Genomic DNA, 19,557 nt, shown 5'->3' with positions numbered 1-19,557 from the left:
AAAATGAGTTTGTGGAAACCCAAAGTGATGGTATTTCTCATTAGCTCATAACGTGACCAGAGAAACTAAACAAAAGAAAGATGACTCCAGGGTTAAGAATTTAACAAAAGTAATCCACCTCTGCCAGGCAAATGAAGCCAAGGTTTTTATTAAATTATCTCACTGGAGTTTGAGGTGATGACAAAAATCAAGCCTGCGAACAGTGAAGGCAGGAAATCCTGTTTGTAGAATATTTGCACGATGGTTCCAGACTTTGAGGGGATATATTGTAAGCACTAGTTTTGAAAAGAAGAGCCATTCTACTCTGATTACCCACGCCTGTTTCAAGGAAAAGGAAAGTGCTGGGCTCAAAGAGGAATGATGGGATCTGGTTTTATTTATAGCACTAACGGCTAGGGGAAATGGGAGTGCAGTCCACAACCGCTGCTTCAGATATACTAGATACAGAAGCCTCACAACAACTAGTGACTGCCAAACACTTAACTGGTTGCCACTTTCCTTCCCCTTATGCTCAGACTGCCCTAAGCAAACATGCAACAGTTCTGCTGATGTCCATCAATCACATGGGACTGCTTGTTATTTAGGCACAATTGCGCCAAAGCCACTGCCAGAATGTTGAGATGGAAGAGATCAGCATGGCCATCTGCACCACACCTGGGCAGGGATGGGAGCGAGGGGCAAGGTACAAAGGTATATTGGGACCACAGGGAACCCCAAAGATAGTTGTACAAATGGATGCTGGAGTTTGGCTGAACTGTTGCAATGTAATAAGTCTTATCTAGCACTTTTCATCGGTAGATCTCAAAGCACTTAAAGGAAGTTAGTATCTTTAGCTCATTTTATCAATGAGGAAACCGAGGCATGGAGCAGGAAGTGACATACCCAAGGTCACCCAGCAGGCCAGTGTCAGAACTGGGACTAGAACCCAGGTCTCTTGATTCCAAATTCAGTGTTCTACCAACTAGGCCACACTGTGCCTCCTAAAGGCATGTTGACTTCTCTCTTTTCAAAATAATCAGTCATTTGTAGCTAGTGACCAGGCTACAAGGACCTGATACATCTGAACCATGCGTTTTCTCCTAGACATTAAATAGACCCTTTTTTCAAATTGTGCCCCCTAAGCCCGGTAAGTGCAGTCTGTGGTTAGTGTAGAATACCATAGCATGATCTTTTTTATTGTCCTCTTATACAGAATTAAGTGCTGCGGCCATTATGTCATAATATAATTTGGAATCACTGAAAGACGAGGTAAATTCCTTGGACTATTAAGAACTGATGGTCTGGCCTTGCCTTTGAAAGGTAATTTCCCTAGATTTCCAATAAGGTTCTGCATTTACCCAGTACCATGATCTATCTGAATGGGTTCGACCAAGGATCACCTCTTTTCTAAAGGTCTATCATCAGATTTGAAAGAGGTGCTGTGAACTCCAGCTCTCAGCCCTAAGAACTGAACACAGGGGAATTGGCAGCAGGGCATCTCCACAGAAGAGTTCTTTGCTTCAGAGATTTCCTCTGGAGATCCTGCAGGTGCTCTGGCAACATTCATAATTATTCAGCCAAAGGCAGGAAGCCTCTCATCAGAATGACATTGACCCTCAGCAGCACTCACCATAATATGATCTGGGAATGAATTCTAAATCCAACTGAATGTCGTCATGATTTATCTGTATAGCCACAAGAAAAAGTGCTGCAAAAACCTCTGCACAGATCTGGGGCAATTTGATAATGTGCCTAATACACAACTTAGCAAAGTCACTCAGATTTGACAAATGTTTTTTATAGAATTGCAGAGGACGATTCTATAGAATTTGACAATTGTTTCTGCACAAATTTCTAGTAGCCTTACTTCTCAGCCTTTCCAATCTGATGAAGGCTGCATGAACTTTACCAATGACATGGACTTACCGAGTGCCTTGCAGAGCTCTGGATGTTTGATTCCAATGGTTTTCAACCTCTGCAGCAATTCTGCTGAGGTCATCTGCCGCACTAAGTATAGGCCCACTGAATAACTCTGAAGAGAAAGGAAAGGGACAGGATGAGGAGAAAGGGCACACTCCACATACATGCTCGTTTAGTTCCCAAGTCACACAGTCATTTACCTTTCCATAATTCCCCCATGTAACCGTGATACGATTGGTCGCTGCAGACAGGTACATGAGATGCGTGAGGTTAATGGGACGACAGGGCCTTTTAGGCTCTACTCCAGGCTTGTTGGATGGATAGTAGCCCTATAGCAAAGACAGACATTTGTGTCTTTATTTTACCAGACACGCTGCTGTGGATTTTTTCCTTTTCAACTACAAGAACATCAGCCTTGCAAAATTCTACTCATGCACAGAGTAACTTTTTTGGATAAGATCATCAAGTCATAGTAAAGAGCAGGGAAGTTGACACTGTACTTTCATGGCAGTTTCGCAAGAATACTGTTAATGAACTCTACAAAACAAATCCATTACACAATGAGCTTCAAAGCCAAAACAATCTACTTCTAGCACTGCAGCTCCCCTTCTGTATTCGCCAGATAACAATTTCCAGAAAAAAACAGAACCATTTAAATTGCACACATTCTCCCTGTGCTGTCAAGTGACACTTCGTGGCTGGGTTGACTTACCGGCACCGAGCAGTAACTATGATTCACTTTTACTGCGATGTTTGGAGGGTACTGATCCTCCTGTGGAGAACTAGTGTCCGTGTAGCAGATTCTGGAAAGAAATGGTGACCTTTAAATGTCTACATCCCATATGCGATTTAAAAGATCTCTAACCTAATATATACTATTGACTTCAACAGCAGCCAGCTATGAGTACCAGCCAAACTAAACTAGGCTTGTCATCGGGTCAAACCAAGCCCATTAAACCCAGGAATCTCTACTGGAGGACATGATATAGACTTAGCATTATGCTGTGAAGCCGAATTTGATGTAACCAGTGTTTTCTATTAAAGCAATAACTCACATCATCTGCAGAGAACCAAGAGGGTCAAAGCAGTAGAAAGTTACGTTGTAGACGCATGTGCTATCCTTGCAAACAAGGGACTTGCTTAAAGTGATCAGTTATTTTAGCTACTGAACACAGAGCATTGAAATGGTTACCATGTTGTGTTAGTGATCTCCCTCCCCTACTTTTCTGCCTCATGGGTTTAATTAATTTCATGCTATTCAGACGTACCTTAGCACAACCTGAACAGATTTCACACCGGCTTGTAACTCCCTGGTAAAACAAAACAAACAGACTTTCATTTAACAAAACCTCATTTTCTTCTTTATCCAATCAACAAAATAACCTAAAGCTATTAGAACTGATTTTTTTTTTGTAATAACTTGTCAGGTTTGTGCCGTTTACTTTTAAGATTTCACTTGTTCTGGAAAATAGGAACAGTCTGGTTAGTTTCATTTTCCAGCTCTCCTGCACTAGACCGAGGCTGTGGTGTTTGGGTTTCCAAAATTGCAGAGAAATGTTTAACGACAAATATCTGTCTTCATAAAAATATGAAGTGACCATGGAAACATTTCCAGACAGATGAGATTTTGTAAAACGTTCCCACCCTCTGCCCCCCACTATGCTTAGGCTGACAACGTCCCTACAACATCCTCTTCATTCAATTAGTAAACTAAAACTGCTCCTTCAAATCAAGGAATCTGAGCATTAGGGTACCAACACAATATTCCTGTTGACACTATTCGCTTTATCAAACTGTATATTAACTAGTTTCAGAAAAGCTGCACAGCAGAATACGGGGTTCTTACTAGAATGTTTTAGACAGAGGCACAAGATGTACTCTAACTTATACCCAGACTGAATTCAGAATTTTGCCCGGATTTGACAGTGAGCGTGTTTCACAATCCAGTCCTACTTTTAAATTGTTTAAAGTTTTCAGGAGGTTGAGTTCAGCCCGTACCTTACGGGAAAAGGAGTTACTCTGACAGCTTTAAAGAGTCCATCAGCAGGGACCATATTGAGATACTTCTCGCTGGTGTCAGAGAAGGCAGGACCTACCCAGAATGAGCAGGCGTGTGATGTCAGGCACTCACTAGAACCTCTACAGGGAGTGCATGCTGCATTCTAATCAGACTACAGGTGATGAGAATCCCCTCACAGATCCAAACAGTCCTGGCTTTTCCTTTCGCCACAGTCACGATACAGAGTAAGCAGTCTTTTGTTAGATCATCCCGAAAGGTCTGCCCAAGTCTTGGTATATTGTTTCCTCTCTGCTGTTCTTTGAATGGCATTTCCTGGCACTACTTTCATCTACGTAGATCACCATATTATTTGGGTACTTAATTTAAAAATAAATATTCAAGAAGGAAGCTCGCCCCGATCTGACACATTATTATTCGGTTGTTTACTGTGGGAGAGTTGTATCAGAGTTTTTACATTTCACTCAGAAGCCCAAAAGGTTTATCATCATTCTGATCTCTCATGGCAACAGAGTCACAGGCCAGCTGCAGAGTAAGCTTTATCTCCCGCACTGGTGTATCTTGCTCCTGGGGTTGAAAGTTATGCCACTGAAGAGGAACATAGTTGTCATGGGAAGTTCTAGTGGCAGAGTGCAAGATAATTGCTCAGGTAGCTATTGTAAGAATCCTCATGTAATGGCATTAAGTATAGAGCTTTTAACCTGTGATTCAAAAAAGATTCTGCAAACCAATTCACACTGCAGGCTTAAAAGAGAAGTTTCAAGACCTCAATAATTGCATGCTGTTTGTCCTGCCTAAACTTACTATTCTAACTGGGATTTATTGCACTATCCAGAAGGAAACCCTACAGAGACCAAGACAGATTGGACGGTGCCAAAAATGGTTATGGGCCTCATGTTGGGGAAAAGCCTGTCTGCTGGTGTTCTCAAGTGAGCAGTGTTATCAGACAGAGAACAGAGACCCAAAATGGAGGGAAGACTGTCAGGAAAGTTATGCATTTAACAGGGTTTTAAAAATACACAGCACAGAGTACCTGGAATTTCTGATCAGCTCCACTTGTCTTGGCGTCAGTGCAAAAATGCATGGACTCTCCTGAAGCTTCTCGTTATTCTGTGGGACTGAAGAGAAGGAGAAGAAAAAAAGAGGAGACTTTATACTCCAATGTACATCCAAGTGCTACTGAAATGAGTAGTGTTCGATCCCTCATTTCACTTCCTGTTTATCAATACACCCACAGTTTGTTTAGAGAGATATTTTTTTCTTTAAATTGGCATTGGAGAAGAAGTCCTCTGCTGGGCTTAGAGGATGCTGCTATAAAGCCAAAGATATGCATGGATAGTCCAAAAAGGGAACCTTCTCATGGTAGGATAATGAAGGGAGAGATTAGTGAGACAAATGTCTTTGCACCATTGATCAAAATGCACTGCTCACTCCTTGCCTGCCTGTTTTGTTACCCATGCAACTAACATGCAGTGGAATCTGTCCCACCCATTTTTTAATGTGTTCCCTCAATTTCCCAATCAGGCAACAGGTGCATACTTTAAAATAAGAGCACATTATGAGTGGAATCACAGCATGAAGACTAGAATTCAGGGGGAGAAATGTAAGCATGTGTCAACGCATAACATGAAAGTATTTATAGACAGGACCATTAGACTGGCTGAGGAAAGGGAAAAAAGCAATCTAACATCAACATCAGGTGATAAGATAGCATCAGAACGCTGGCCCCAAAGGGCAGAGAAAAGAGGTGTCAACAAATACAGTAAGTTAATGGTGCAGTTTTAGGTATGGTAATGTAATGATCTGTAGACCGCTAAGGAGATACTGTTAGCCACAACCCAGAGCAGACAAAAACTGGATTAAAAAAGTCTGTTTAATTTTAATAAAAAAATCCAAATGACATACGTTTTTCTTTTTTAAAAGAAGCTTATTTAAAATTAAAATAGAAATTATGACAGCTATGTTAAGGTCTAACCTTACTCTAAGGTATTAAAATATTTCACACTGAACAACATTCAAGCAGTACATATTTGCAGACGACATTTTTAAAGAAAGCCAAACCATGGCTCTGGTGGAAGTCAGAGTTTAAGGCCAGAAGGGACCACCAGATCACCTAGGCTGACCTCCTGTATATTGCACACCACATCATGGAGGTGATGAAGAGGGAGGGGATATTCCTCCTATCCCCTGTTGCTGACCAGTTTAGAGGCAGCAAATCTCATTGGCTAAGCACTCGTTACCTAAAGTGCTAAGCAGCAGTAGCCTCTTCTGCAGGTACAGACAGAATATTTTCTTCACTTCAGTTTATTAGACTAGATCAGTTCAAAGACTAGATCACTCAAATTTGAAAAACAGATTGGGAGTTGGAAAAGCAGGAAAGCTTGTTTATCTCTTTTGATCTATGAATAAAAACTAGGTGTGAGGACTAGATCTACTAGTTCTAAAATCTTGAATGACATGGTGACCAGAGACCAATTCACCAACTGCAAATAATACTTCCTTTAATAAATTAGTTTTAAATGCAAATAACTAAACAAAACAATTTTTAAAAGCTGCCTTGTGCATTTGCAGTTGAATTCCAATTTCCATGCAAATGTAGCTGGACACAAATTACCAGTAAAAATGAATCTAGTAAATAAATATTTCAGTCACCATTTTCTAATGTAATAAAAAGTCAAAATTACAAATCTGAATAAATGTATATGAAGTTCATACAATTGCTTAAGCGTGTACAGGGTATCCTTCTGGTTAGCAAAAATAGTTTCCAAATTACAACAGTGAGAATCAACCTCTTCAGAAATTAACTAAAAAGTACAAATAAAAAACAATTAAAATCAATGAGTCACATCAAGGTTTCCTGCTTGGTGATTTAAATTACTTTGATTTATTTTTTTAAATCAATCCACCCTGCAAGAATCCCTCTTCTTTTTCAAAGCAGCCACCTTTTCCAAAAGGAATGCCTGTACCCTGATTGAGAGTACAAACCTCAGCATCAGCAGCGAAGCCATGACCCGAGCAGTCTCCCCACTTATCCCATCATCACTGTAGGATTCAGTTTTCATCTGAGGTTACGATCATCTCTCTTCATCAAAGTATTGCCCAGCAGCAAGATATCTAGCATACCACCTACCTCAAAATACATAAAAGGCCTCTCTCTACAACATGGCAGATGGCAGTGGGCAGACACCACGGGTGAGGTGTCACTCCAAGATTACCTCTTTCCCTTGTCACTCAAATGTAATTGGGCTACAAGTCCTGCCAGAGGCTGGGGAACAAAACAAGTATGACTGTGAGGCAGCATAGCAGTGCTTTCCTCAGACCACAAAACAGAGACTGAAGCAACAGCAGCCCTGGTCAATACTACTCCATAGGAAAAGCAATATCTGCCAAAGCAAAACTCTCCCTTTCCTTCTGCAGCTAGTGGGCGATCCTTGAAAGAGAAAAGGAAACAGAATTAAGAGACCTGAGCCACATGGGTCCCTTTGATCTTTCTTTATTTCTCCCCATGAAGGAGCAGGGCAACTCATCTTTCCTGGCAGAGAGTTCGGCTCCCCTCACCCATAGCCAGTCAATACCTCTACTGGGTGAGCCAGAGGAGGCTGCTAGAGGCTGATGTGAGTGAAGAACTCTTAGATACTCCTGATCCAAAAGAAGCTAGAAAAAAAACGTAAACTGGGTCAGCCCAGTGGTCCATCTACTCCAGTATTCCATCAACAGAGGCCAGTACCAGATACTTCAGAGGAAGGTGTGTGTGTGTCCGGGGGGGGGGGGGGGGCGCGAGGGCAGGGGGAAGAAGAGAGTGGGGGAAAACGGTTCAGTAAGTTGTTATGGGATAATCTGTCCCAAGGGAGAATTTTACCTGATCTCAACTAGAGGTTGCTTTATGATCTGAAGCATGAGACACTAGTCCCTTTCAAAATCTTACGATAAGTATTAAATAACTCATACATGAATTATCCTTGGCCAACAGCAAAAAAAAAAAAAAAAAAGTCATGTAAAACTATTCAATACTTAGAACATAAGAATGGCCATACTGGGTCAGACCAAAGGTCCATCCAGCCCAGTATAGTGGCCAATGCCAGGTGCCCCAGAGGGAGTGAACCTAACAGGTAATGATCAAGTGATCTCTCTCCTGCCATCCATCTCCATCCTCTGACAACAGAGGCTAGGGGCACCATGCCTTACCCATCCTGGCTAATATCCATTAATGGACTTAACCTCATGAAACTGTCCAGTTCTCTTTTAAATCCTGTTATTGTCCTAGCCTTCACAACCTCCTCAGGCAAGGAGTTCCACAGGTTGAGTGTATGCTGTGTGAAGAACTTCCTTTTATTTGTTTTAAACCTGCTGCCCATTTAATTTGGTGGCCCCTAGTTCTTATATTATGGGAACAAGTAAATAACTTTTCCTTATTCACTTTCTCCACACCACTCATGATTTTATATACCTCTATCATATTAACACTTAAGAGTTGGGCACTTTTAATCAAAAGCAAGTTTCAGCCAAAAACCTTTTCTGAAAGTGAGCTATCCCCGGTACATGAGTTACAGCTTTTCTGAACTGTGTGGCTTTTGTGACTTGCTGGGATGAATTTCTGTTAAAACCCCAGGATAGCAAGATATAAAGAAGTCAATTAATTATGAAGTTTGAGCTAGATCAGCAAATCTCAGACTTTATGACAAGACATAGAACCTCTAACACTTACAAGTACTTGGCATAGCCCTTTAGGATTTTAGTCCAATTATAATGGATTCTTATTCTGAGAAGCCAACCCACAAGCCAGTTTGAGAACAGCTGAGCATGATCACTTAAAGCTCTTTGATGTCAGAATGATCGTTAGTTTTAGGGTTTCCCTACACCAAGCTGTATGTTGTATCAGTGCATCATATTTAATAGCCTGGGAGCCTACTACCTAACTTACCACCTCTCTTTCTGCAACATACTCCCATAGTTGTGGTCAGTGGAGGCAATGCTAGATTCTCCACTTGATATATGAGAGAAGGGGCTGCTGGCATGGGAGTCTCTGTAAGAGCTCCAGAGCTCTGAAGTGTCCTTCCACCCCACAATCCAAAGTAGCCCAGATTTGATGACTTTCACAGTATGGTACAGTGCCCATTCATTTCCCTGACCTTTGAAAATACATATTGACTAATGTAAGGGGATGGTAGTGGAGTTCATACTGGGACTTGGGTGAGAGCCCATTGCATTTTGTTTTTATAATTTTAAATACAGTAACTGGCAGGGTTCTCAGGGAATATTGATGGGCACTTTTTATTCAAACTCAAAGTGAACCAATAAATCCTCCAATTTGTTCACCTCTGAGAACTAGCCCAGAGAGAGAAATGAAGCAACAGCTTGAAAATATGCTCTTGGGAGGATTTCTCAGCGGATGTCCAATGCGGGGATGTGTGTTTTGCAATCAAGAGAATGCAGTTGCCTCAGCCATCACAGGTATGTCTACACTGCCGTTAGACACCAGTGGCTGGCCTGTGCCAGCTGACTCAGGCTCGCAGAGCTCTGGCTAAGGGGTTCATTTAATTTCGGTGTATAGGTTCAGGCCCGGCCTGGAGTCAGAGCACAGGGTGATAGAGGCCAGGCTCCAGCCTGATCTTGAACATGGGTTCCCTAGGGAGGTGGTGGAATCTCCTTCCTTAGGAGTTTTTAAGGTCAGGCTTGACAAAGCCCTGGCCAGGCTGATTTAGTTGGGGTTGGTCCTGCTTTGAGCAGGGGGCTGGACTAGATACCTCCTGAGGTCCCTTCCAACCCCGATATTCTATGATCGATACTGCAATAAAACAGCCCATTAAACTGAGCCATGCCAGCCTGAGCCACAAGTTTTTAATTGCAGTGTAGACATCCCCCAAGGCAGACTGAATATACACAGGAACTGAGCATGATCTTCAACAGGGGAGGAAATATTCTGGCAATTGTATTACTCATAGCTAGATAAAAAGCAGTATACAAATTGCCAAGTAGATACCATCAAAAGGTATCAAGCAAACTGAGATACAGTTTACTCTGACAGTGGCTGGAACACACAGATTATGTAGCCCTCTGTTCCCACAATGATACCAGCAGATCCCCCTCAGGCACTGCCTCCAAGTGAAGACCACAGCACTCTGCATCCACAATAAGCAAGCATCTCTCCCCTCAGGAGAACCAGCCAAAATTCCCTACCACACCACATTTCGCTATTACCAAACCATGTTCATCTTTGATAAAAACCAAGGCATTTACTGACAGCCAGAGTACAGCTAGGAAAGTCTACAAAAACATCCTGTCAGCAAATACTAAGTTTTAAGCCTTGTCTACACACACAAGCTGTATCGATTCAACTAAACCAGCACAACTACCCTGCGTGGACAATCTTAAAACCAATTTAAAAGTGTCCACACAAGGAAGTTGTGATCATTTAATTAAATCCATTACTAAACTGAATTGGTATAACGTGTGTTTATGTAGTTACCAAATATGGAATGTTACCAGGTTCACAAAACACTTCAAGTCTCCTCGCCCTAACACCTGAAGCTGTATCTTTGTCTGCAAGCATGGTAATCTGACACTCTTCTGCAGAGAAAAGCATGTCTGCCTAGAGACACAAGGTGGGTGATGTAATATCTTTTAACTTCTGTTAGTGAGAGACGAGCTTACACAGAGCTCTTCTTCAGGTCAAAAGAGCTCTGTGTCAGCTCAAAAGCTTGGTCTCTCTAACCAACAGAAGTTGGCCCAATAAAAGATACTAACTCACGCACCTTGTCTCTCTAATATCCCCTGGGACCCACACACCTACAACACCACTGCATACATATGGTAGAAATCTAGTTAAATATAGCCCACCTTTTGATCTCAATGTGATAATTTAAAGGAGGCAAGAAATCCTCTGTTGTTTCTCAGCACATATTAGCTTTTGATTAACAAAGATCCTTCTTTAATACACAAGTTACAGTTCCCTGGTTTCCCTCATCACAGTACATATGCTTAAAATGTCTTCTGTAGCAGGACATTTACCCAGGCCACATTATGATGTGCATGTGAAATAGGTCTTTGATCTCAGATCTGTTTCAGGTATTTCTATGGGATACCACCAGTAGCATCTGAATTTTCTACAGAATAGCTCTTGGGATTAGTCTACACACAGAAGTTGCACTGCTTTAACAAAAGGTGTAAAGTTAAGAAGAGATAGTAAACCAAAGTAACTGATAAGCCTTTGTTCTTCTTTATTCTTTTTTCGGTCTCATCAAGTAGAACTCCATAGACATTTAACTTTGCATTGGTATTCTTAACTTAATACTCTTGGAGTTAAATTGTCAACATGCCAGTTTTCAAAACACAAACAATTAGCGTGTATTTGTGAGTATAGTTCACTAGCACACTCATGAGCATTGTTCTTGGGTTATGATAACTGGAATCTTACTGAGCCAAGTACAAAAGTTAGCCACTCAGATATCTATCACCTCTGCTAATGTTAATGCTAGGAGAGCAAGAGTCCAGAACCAGATCTCAGTAGAGATGCCTACTAGTCTCATTTCCAGTTACCAAAATGAAAGAGTACATTGCAGACATTCCGCCATGCTGAAGCCTAAACACTGGGATCATACACTGGGCTTGCTCCCCATTAATGATACTCAGCAATTGTACTCCCTGCCACCACCAATGCCGGACCTCCAGAGTCGGTAAGGTGAAGTAGAAATGTAAATAATCTATATTTTAGTGCGGATTCGGAGTGATAAAGCAGATAAATCAGGATTTAAAAGAGCACCTGTTCCACACCGAGCTGCCCTACACCAAGTCCCACAGATAAAGCACAAGTTACACCCATCAAAAGAGAACATTTGTCAAACATGCACCGGGAACAAGAGGACTTCTGGGAGGTGCTAGCTTTCACATGGAGCAGGATGCCAAGCTAGCCAAACTAAAGATCTGATCTGACATAGAACTTTTATGTATTGTCAAACTTCAGTACCCTCTGGCAATCAGGCTAAATATATTTATCATCTCTAGATGCTTCCGCTCCTTTTTCTTGGAGCTATAAATAGGAGATGGGGTTGTAGCTGAAAAAAAAAATTAACTTTTTTCCTCCCCCTTCAAAATATTAGATTACATTGCATTTGTGTTTCCAGTGGACTGGCACATGAAGTGTTCAAGACTGAATTAACCAATTTCTAAAACTCTGTTTAAGTCATCACAGCCTTACCGTCTGTACTGCCTTCTTATGCAGACAAATCACATACATCTGAAGCCTGTATAATATAGTCAATACAGTTTTCTTTTTATACTGGTAAGTAGTCCAGAAGCTAAGAAATATGGAAAATAAGAGTAAACAGGGAAACTCCACAAGTAGTAACAAACATATGGAATAAGTTAACAAGGAAGGCAACTGAAACAGAGGATATAAATAACCTCAAGGGATACCCAGCCTAGTTTGTGAAGGCGGAAGGGAGTGAAGGGTTATGATGAAAACAGCAGGAAGATGGGATTAAGAAATTATGAAAGTGCAGGCACACAGGGCCAGATGGCTGTTTCCTGTTCCTAAAATTTATGTTCTCTCAAATTAAAGAGAGCAGTTTAAGTATTATCTGATTTGTGTTCTGGCAGGTTTCTCAGAGCCATGTAACATGGTTAAAGAAAACGCCTTTTATGTCCACATTAGAGAAACAAATCCACACTTCTGCCTAGTGAGGGTATTCAGCAATGGTTGCTTCCCACATGCCTTCAAATGTCCAGTCCATGTTCAGACACTGCAGCAGTTCATCGAGCTGCATCTTGGTAAGATGCACTACCTTCATTTATCAACACTTCTTTCACCTCTGTGCACATTAGGATCAAGCCTTTCCAGCAATGGGAGATCCTCAAGTTCAGTCTTTATTTTGCTCAGAACAAGGTCCGTTTTGTAACAAGGCCTGAGGTTACCATGTTTACTCTACAGGCCATTGAAGATGGGTGTAGTGTGATGGGTCACAAAGCAAAGGGAGCCATAGCAAAAAGGCACATTTTGCCTACGCCATTCACAAAAAACCACATTACAGCCAGTTATGGCAATGCTCGTCACTACCTAGAACCATAACCACGCTAACCCAGACTCTGGTTATCATGGCTTCAAGGTGGAAGGAGCTGCTCCTTTCACCTTCCAAGCTCCTCTAGCTGCTCCTCAAAACACAAGGTATGGTGCATAAAGAACTGCATGACAGGTTTATAAAAGTAAAAAGAGGGGTGTGTGCGTATTAAAGTAGTAAGTCCCCTTTCTTTATTTGTGGGAAGCTTTAAGTCTGTCATGATTAAGTATAGAACTGGTATCAGCATAGAAAGGGCCACTGTTCCAGTTTAGCAGAGTTGTGACAATGACGGAGAAAACAGCTGCTCTCCTAATATACTGCTACGTTAGCTAGAGCAAGGACAGATTATGATTCAGTACACAAGGATGCAATATGTTAAAAAGGTAGCACCTTCAGCGAAGGATACAAAAGCTACAGCAAAACAAGACAGACTTTCAAGTCACTTATCAAAGTGACTGCAGCTCCTGCTTTAAGAAAGGTTTAAAAAAAAAGCAACAAAAATTAATCTAGGAATATTCTGAATAAATACACACCAACTAGAAGAGAACCCACTGGTTTTCTTTTTCTCTCGACTATGTGGCCTCACTGCTCACCAGAAATGCTACCATCATTTCAAAACTTGTATGCTTTTTCACCGTCCCTTCCCAGATGGAGTCCTGGGCATTACTAATGTATCTGCATATATGAGAGAGACTCACCTAGCTCAGTTGGCTTCAGCAGTTCATCCAAGGTGGTATAGAAGGGAAGTTTCACCAGCCGCACTTCAGGCTTTACAACTTTGGGTGGCAACCTCCCCAGTCCGTTAAGGTATTTCCCATAGAGTGCAGGATAGTCAATGTTAGGCGTGGAAAGAGAAGTCCTAGCAACAGTGCTCCCACGGTCATAGGAAGAATGTATGGAGAGTGCCTCTGGAGGTCGGTGCTGCTGTGGCTGCCCTGGTTCAGAGCTCTTCTTAGCATAGCGAGTCTCATAGAGCTCTTTAATTTTCTTGAAAACTTCAGGGCTACAATCAAACTGGACCAGCTGCAATGCTCTAGTGACCAGCTCGTGTTTAAGTCCACTCTTACTCCGGCCAACAAAACCCAGTAACATCTGAAGATCTGAGACTCTGAAACTCATCACCATGTTCTAGGAAATAAAGGTAAAAAATTAAAATAAAAGATTCTTAAAGCTATAAATAGATCAAGTGACAATTCTCTCCAAAGCCTGTACCCTGGAACTCAAAAGATTAAAATTCACTTGCAAGAGTGACACCAACGCTTCTGTTTAGATCACCTGCTTTTCAACTGATTTAACGTGCCACGTATTAGACACCTGTTTGTGCAATGGGAATACACAGTAGACCTACTGAACATCAGCCAGTATACACAGATCGGAAAGCAGTGACACAAGCTAGTCACTGAATTACTACAAAAAAATCTGTGATAAATACTAAGTAATCTCATGGTAACAGCCGGAAACAATGGCAATCACAAGGACACTAAATATCTTGCATCAGGTTGTTGGAAAAGCAAGCGTATTGGGGGTTAACAACTACTTCAGCTCACACCTCACTTCCTTCAATCAGCTCTCCTGTGAATAGGACCAGTGCCTGCTTCTTTTACTGCTCTGAGGGAGCACCATGAAACTACCTATTTCAAGGCTGATCCTAAGGTTTTGAACAACACTGAAACTGACCAGTCTTGTCAACTTCACTTTTCTTCTGCCTGGGGAAGCTCAGAGGGAACTGGAGCTGTCTGTAGACTCAAAGACAACACAGAATTGATCTACACAGGGAAGATTGTCTTCATAAGGATAAGAGTGAGAGAATAATAATTAAAATTAATGCACTTGTTCTGCAGAGATGGATTGTTAAGGCCTTCCTCATTGCCAAAAAAAGCTTCACATACACTCAGGGTGAAGAAAGTGTTTTTCAAGCCCTGAAAATATGTTTGAACATTTGCATTTATTCTTGCAGCTTGCTCACCGGTTTGTGAAAAATATAGGAGAAATTTTCCAGAAAACACTCCTACATGTCCAGCTGCAGGCAATGGAATCAGACACGCACTAGGTGTTTTCCATATTTATTTTCTGATTATATGGAAAAGGCATACAGAAATCAGATTATTAATTTACCAAAATAGGTTGAAAATAATATTCTTACTGATCATTGAAAAAACTGACAAGCCAACTTTTAAAGGAAAATGGCAACTGATTTAAATCCAGAAATGTTCATTAACACTGTTTGTGGGCCATGAAATTTAACAAAGGTCACGTCTACACTATGGGGGCTATAGAAGCATAGCTATGGCACTCTACCTCTGCTGGCATAACCCTGTAATGTAGAGACAGCCTACAGTGACAGAAGGAGTTTTTGATCACTGCAGGAACACGACATTCCTGACCGATGGTAGCTAGGTTGATGGAAGCATTCTTCCCTGGAATTAGCGGTGTCTACACTGGGGGTTAGGTGGGCATAAGTATGGCATTCATGGGTTTTGGTTTTTCACCCGAGTGCCACAGTTATGTCAACCTAAATTTTAAATGTAGGCCAGGCCACAGGAAGAGTTAACCTCTTACATTTTATTGTTCCCCTTTCCTGTGAAATCCCCTTGGACTTCCTATTTCACTGAAGCTGTCCTAGAATGCATCCCAAATGCATCGGGGTGCAAGGAGACATTTAGTAGTGTGATGTGTTCTGGAATCTCTTCAGTGAGAAAAAGAAAGTGAGGGGGGTTGAGAGATAGAGATTTGACAAACTAAGGAAAGATGTTCAGTGGTTAGGGATCTAATCTAGGACTTGGGAGACCCAGATTCAATTCCCTACTCCACCACATGCTTCTGGTGTGACCCTGAGCAAGTCATTCAGTCTCTGTGCATCACTTATCCATTTGTAAAATGGGGGTAATAGAACTTGTCCATACCCCACATGGGCATTGTTAGAATAAATACATTACTGATCATGTGGTGCCTAAATACTACAGCAAAGCAGGCTGCATAAGCACCCTAGACAAGGGAGTTAGCTCTGTACTCATTGTTCCTCATTTCCTGTTCTCTTGGTGTATTGGGCATATAAACCAGCGCTTAACTCAATTGATTTTTGCAGTTTACATTTACCCAGATTTCAGGTCTAGAGATGTTATCAGATTTGAACAATAAAAAGCAAAACAGGCTATTTTGGCACAGAGAAATATATGTCTAGAACCTCACACCTCTAACTCTGAGTGAGTGGTATGAATATGCAGTTCTCATTAGCTAGTGAGATTATTCATTTTAAAATGAATATAGATGTAGGCTTTGGGCAGCAACAAAAGACAGGAAATTGTGTGTTCAAGGAGCATGGAAGATAATGAATTCTCACTACAGACAGGCAACAGATCACAGAAGTCTTCAAGATGCTTCCTTTCAGAAGAGTGGTGGGCTTCTGCCCACAATAATCAATGAGGAAGGGCTAACATATGGAGAAAGGGTCAGCCAGTGTTATGCCTACATTTAAAAACAGGGTTCTCCACATTTTACTTCTGCCCTACATCAGCATTCACTGGGTCTGCCCTGTCATTCCATTACTTAATGCCTAATCCTGCCAGATGCTGAGCATCCTCAACCATCACTGAAGTCACTCAGAGGTGTTCAGCATCTGGCAAGAATGGGAACTTTATTATGAAAGCCCTGTTGTGTGCACTGAGAGATTACAGTTTTGCTTCACAGACAGTACACCTGTGATTCCACTCATTGGCAGGCAGGAACTGAAGAGCCCCACTCATACAGAGAGCAGTATCACATAGCAGAACTGGACTCAATAAAAAGAGAGGCTTGGAATCTGTGCTGCAAGTCTTCCTCTCCCCAAAGAGGCTCGTTATGCACAAGGTATGTTGTAAGTATAATACAACTTAACATATTTTTAAAAAACGGCACATCACTAGACAATCTCCAAATACATCAGACATCACAGAATCCTCCAGTCTATGCAGATTTATAGACATATCAATATTTTCTCCAGAACTTTTAAACCACCATATTCTCTTCTCTGAAAGCCTCTTCATACCTTCAATTTAGATAATAAAATAATCCATTTATGCTTTCATGGAGGGGTGGGGGTTTAAAGTTTGCAAACAATCTGACCTACTGGAGACATCTGGACAGTTCACTCACCCCAAAACTATTTCCTAAAATGTCAGTGGAGGAAACCCATATGTCATCACTTCACACTCACCCCCCAACTGCACTTGCAAACTCTTCACTCTGAAGCCCACTGAGCTGAGATTGGAACAGGAAAGGGGGTGGCATGAGGGAGTCACAGAGGAAGGGGAAAATGAGAAGAGTAGAAGTGAGGATGGGAGAACTGCAGGAGGGACCTGAGGCAATGACTCCATGGAGGAGGCAATAGTGAGAGAAGATGAAGCAGCAGGCGGGGAGGAAAGCCAAGGTGTGCAGGGAACAGCATGCCTATTGTAATGATTTTTTCAGGACAGTTATAAAAAATGATGCCCTGAAATGGGGGAGTAAGCTAGGGATCTTCAGGTTCAGTGTTGGGGTGAGAAGAGGCTGAGACAGCAGCAGGTGGGGAACGTGTTAAGTAACAGTCACAAAGAGTGAAAGCAGGGGAAGCAGGGGTGGGGGTGATGAAAAGGACCTGAGGAAATCTCAGGAATCAGCATGGGGATGAGAAGGAGCTGAGCCAAATGGACTCTGGAGTTGGCGGGAATAGGAAGGCACTGACGCTGGTGGGATTGGGGAGGGATCTCCAGACTGGAGGGGAAGGTGGGGACACCAGAGGGATGGGGGCTCTCTGGGGTCGTGAGGGTCAGGCTGACACGGGGCTTGGGTGGAGTCTCCAGGGTCAGGAAGGGGCTGATGCTGGAGTCAGCTATAGAATGGCAGGATGGCACTGATGCCAGGGAGGGGGATTAGGGAGAAGCCTCCAGGGAAGATTATTGGGGGTGGGGGAAGGCAGGACGGCACTGTCACCAGGAGATTGGGGGTGTCCAGGGACAGGGCGGCGGGGATGGGACTGCACCAATGCGGGGGTGGGGTGGGGAGGGAAGCGTGTCTCCAGGATTGGGACGGCGCTGACGTGGGGGGGGGGGGAAAGGTGATCGGGACGGGACGGCGCTGACGTGGGGGGGGGGGGAAAGGTGATCGGGACGGGACGGCGCTGACGTGGGGGGGGGGGAAGGTGATCGGGACGGGACGGCGCTGACGTGGGGGGGGGGGAAGGTGATCGGGACGGGACGGCGCTGACGTGGGGGGGGGGAGAAGGTGATCGGGACGGGACGGCGCTGACGTGGGGGGGGGGGAGAAGGTGATCGGGACGGGACGGCGCTGACGTGGGGGGGGGGGGAGAAGGTGATCGGGACGGGACGGCGCTGACGTGGGGGGGGGGGGAGAAGGTGATCGGGACGGGACGAGGAGGCTAGTGAGGGCTCAGACCCGCAGAGGCGGGACTGGTCGAGGCCCAGGCCCCCAGGGAGCTAGCGGGTGAGGGCCCTGGCGGGGGAGCGGCGAACAGGCCGGGCCGGTTCCCCGCGGGGGGCCGGCGGAGGAGGCAGGAGCTGGGGGCGGCTCCCGCAGGGAGGTTCCTGGGGCCCTCGTGGCCCGGGGGTAACGGGGCCGCCGCCCGCGGCCCTGTCGCCGCCGCCCCAACCCCGTGCCCCCGCCGCGGCCCCACCGCCCCCGCCGGGAGGGGGGGGGGAGGCCGCTCACTCACTTTCGCCTCCACCAGCTCCGCCGCCATCTTGGCTTCCAGCGTCCACCGGCGCGCCGGGAGCCGCCGCCGAGTCACGTGACCCATCAAGGTGGGGAGGTGCGAGGGAGGACCGGGGGACCAATCAAATCGCGCTCCGCCCCCTTCTCCCCCTCCCTCCGCCAGCCGGCGCGAGCGCACTGCCGCGCGCTCGCGCCCCGCCTCTGACCCCGTTCCGGCCGCCTCGGGGCGCTTAAAGCGACAGGGCCGGGGGGCGCGCCAAGCCCGGCCCGGGGCGCTGCCCCTCAGCGCTCTTCCCAGCCCCCCCCCCGAGCACAGGGCCCCCCCGGGAGGCCAGGCCATGGTGGGAACCGCTTCAAGCCGGGCGGTGCTGCCCCCCCCGCCCCCCTAGTTCCAGCACCTATGGAGGCAGGATCAGGCCCGTTGTTTAGAACGAGGGGCCAGATCTCCCTTGGGGGAGATTTCACCTGGGTCGCGGTTTGCCCCTTCCCATCGAAAAGGCTGGGGGAATAATCCCTCCAACATGGCAAATGTCCCAGGGTCATCCTCAAGGAGCTCTTGCGTGTCCTTGCGGTGCTCCCAAAGCCGGCTCCATGGCAGAGTGGCTCCTGGGGGAGCCATGTTACCAGAGAATCAGCCTGCCCGTGGAATCAGACTTGGCTAGACTTGTACAGTCCTGGAGCTGCCTTACTCCCGGCTGCTGGTGGGAAGATGAGGAACTTCCATGCAGGCTCACCCACTTCACCACACCTACCCATCCAGTGTCCTCCGGCTCCTACCACGGCGTGGACCCCAGACTTGTGCAGTGAGTCCTGCAGGGTCTGGATGGAGGGACGGGAAAGTGCCACAGAGGTAGCTGATATCCCGTCTCCTACAGGGCAGAGGGATATTTGTACATGGAGCGT

At 44.5% G+C, this 19,557-nt stretch overlaps 1 protein-coding gene across 3 annotated transcripts in view; it reads right to left on the bottom strand.

Moving 5' to 3' along the window:
* PIAS4 (protein inhibitor of activated STAT 4) overlaps positions 1–18,742 on the bottom strand; it is a 37,567-nt gene extending 18,825 nt beyond the window's left edge. For all 3 annotated transcript variants that reach the window (XR_014709581.1, XR_014709582.1, XM_084614238.1), the window contains exons 1-7: positions 18,656–18,742; positions 13,668–14,097; positions 4,950–5,034; positions 3,168–3,209; positions 2,612–2,702; positions 2,100–2,228; positions 1,906–2,011 (exon numbers count right to left, since the gene is read on the bottom strand). Coding sequence is in view for 1 of the 3 variants with exons in the window: in XM_084614238.1 (XP_084470364.1) it covers positions 1,906–2,011; positions 2,100–2,228; positions 2,612–2,702; positions 3,168–3,209; positions 4,950–5,034; positions 13,668–14,097; positions 18,656–18,739 (967 nt within the window). In the remaining 2 variants the exon portion in view is untranslated. The remainder of the gene's footprint in view (positions 1–1,905; positions 2,012–2,099; positions 2,229–2,611; positions 2,703–3,167; positions 3,210–4,949; positions 5,035–13,667; positions 14,098–18,655) is intronic.
* Positions 18,743–19,557: the final 815 nt, after the last annotated feature.

The sequence above is a fragment of the Lepidochelys olivacea genome, assembly GCF_965140295.1.
Source record: "Lepidochelys olivacea isolate rLepOli2 genome assembly, chromosome: 25".
Lineage (NCBI taxonomy): Eukaryota > Metazoa > Chordata > Testudines > Cheloniidae > Lepidochelys > Lepidochelys olivacea.
This window is presented reverse-complemented; position numbering and strand designations above follow the sequence as displayed.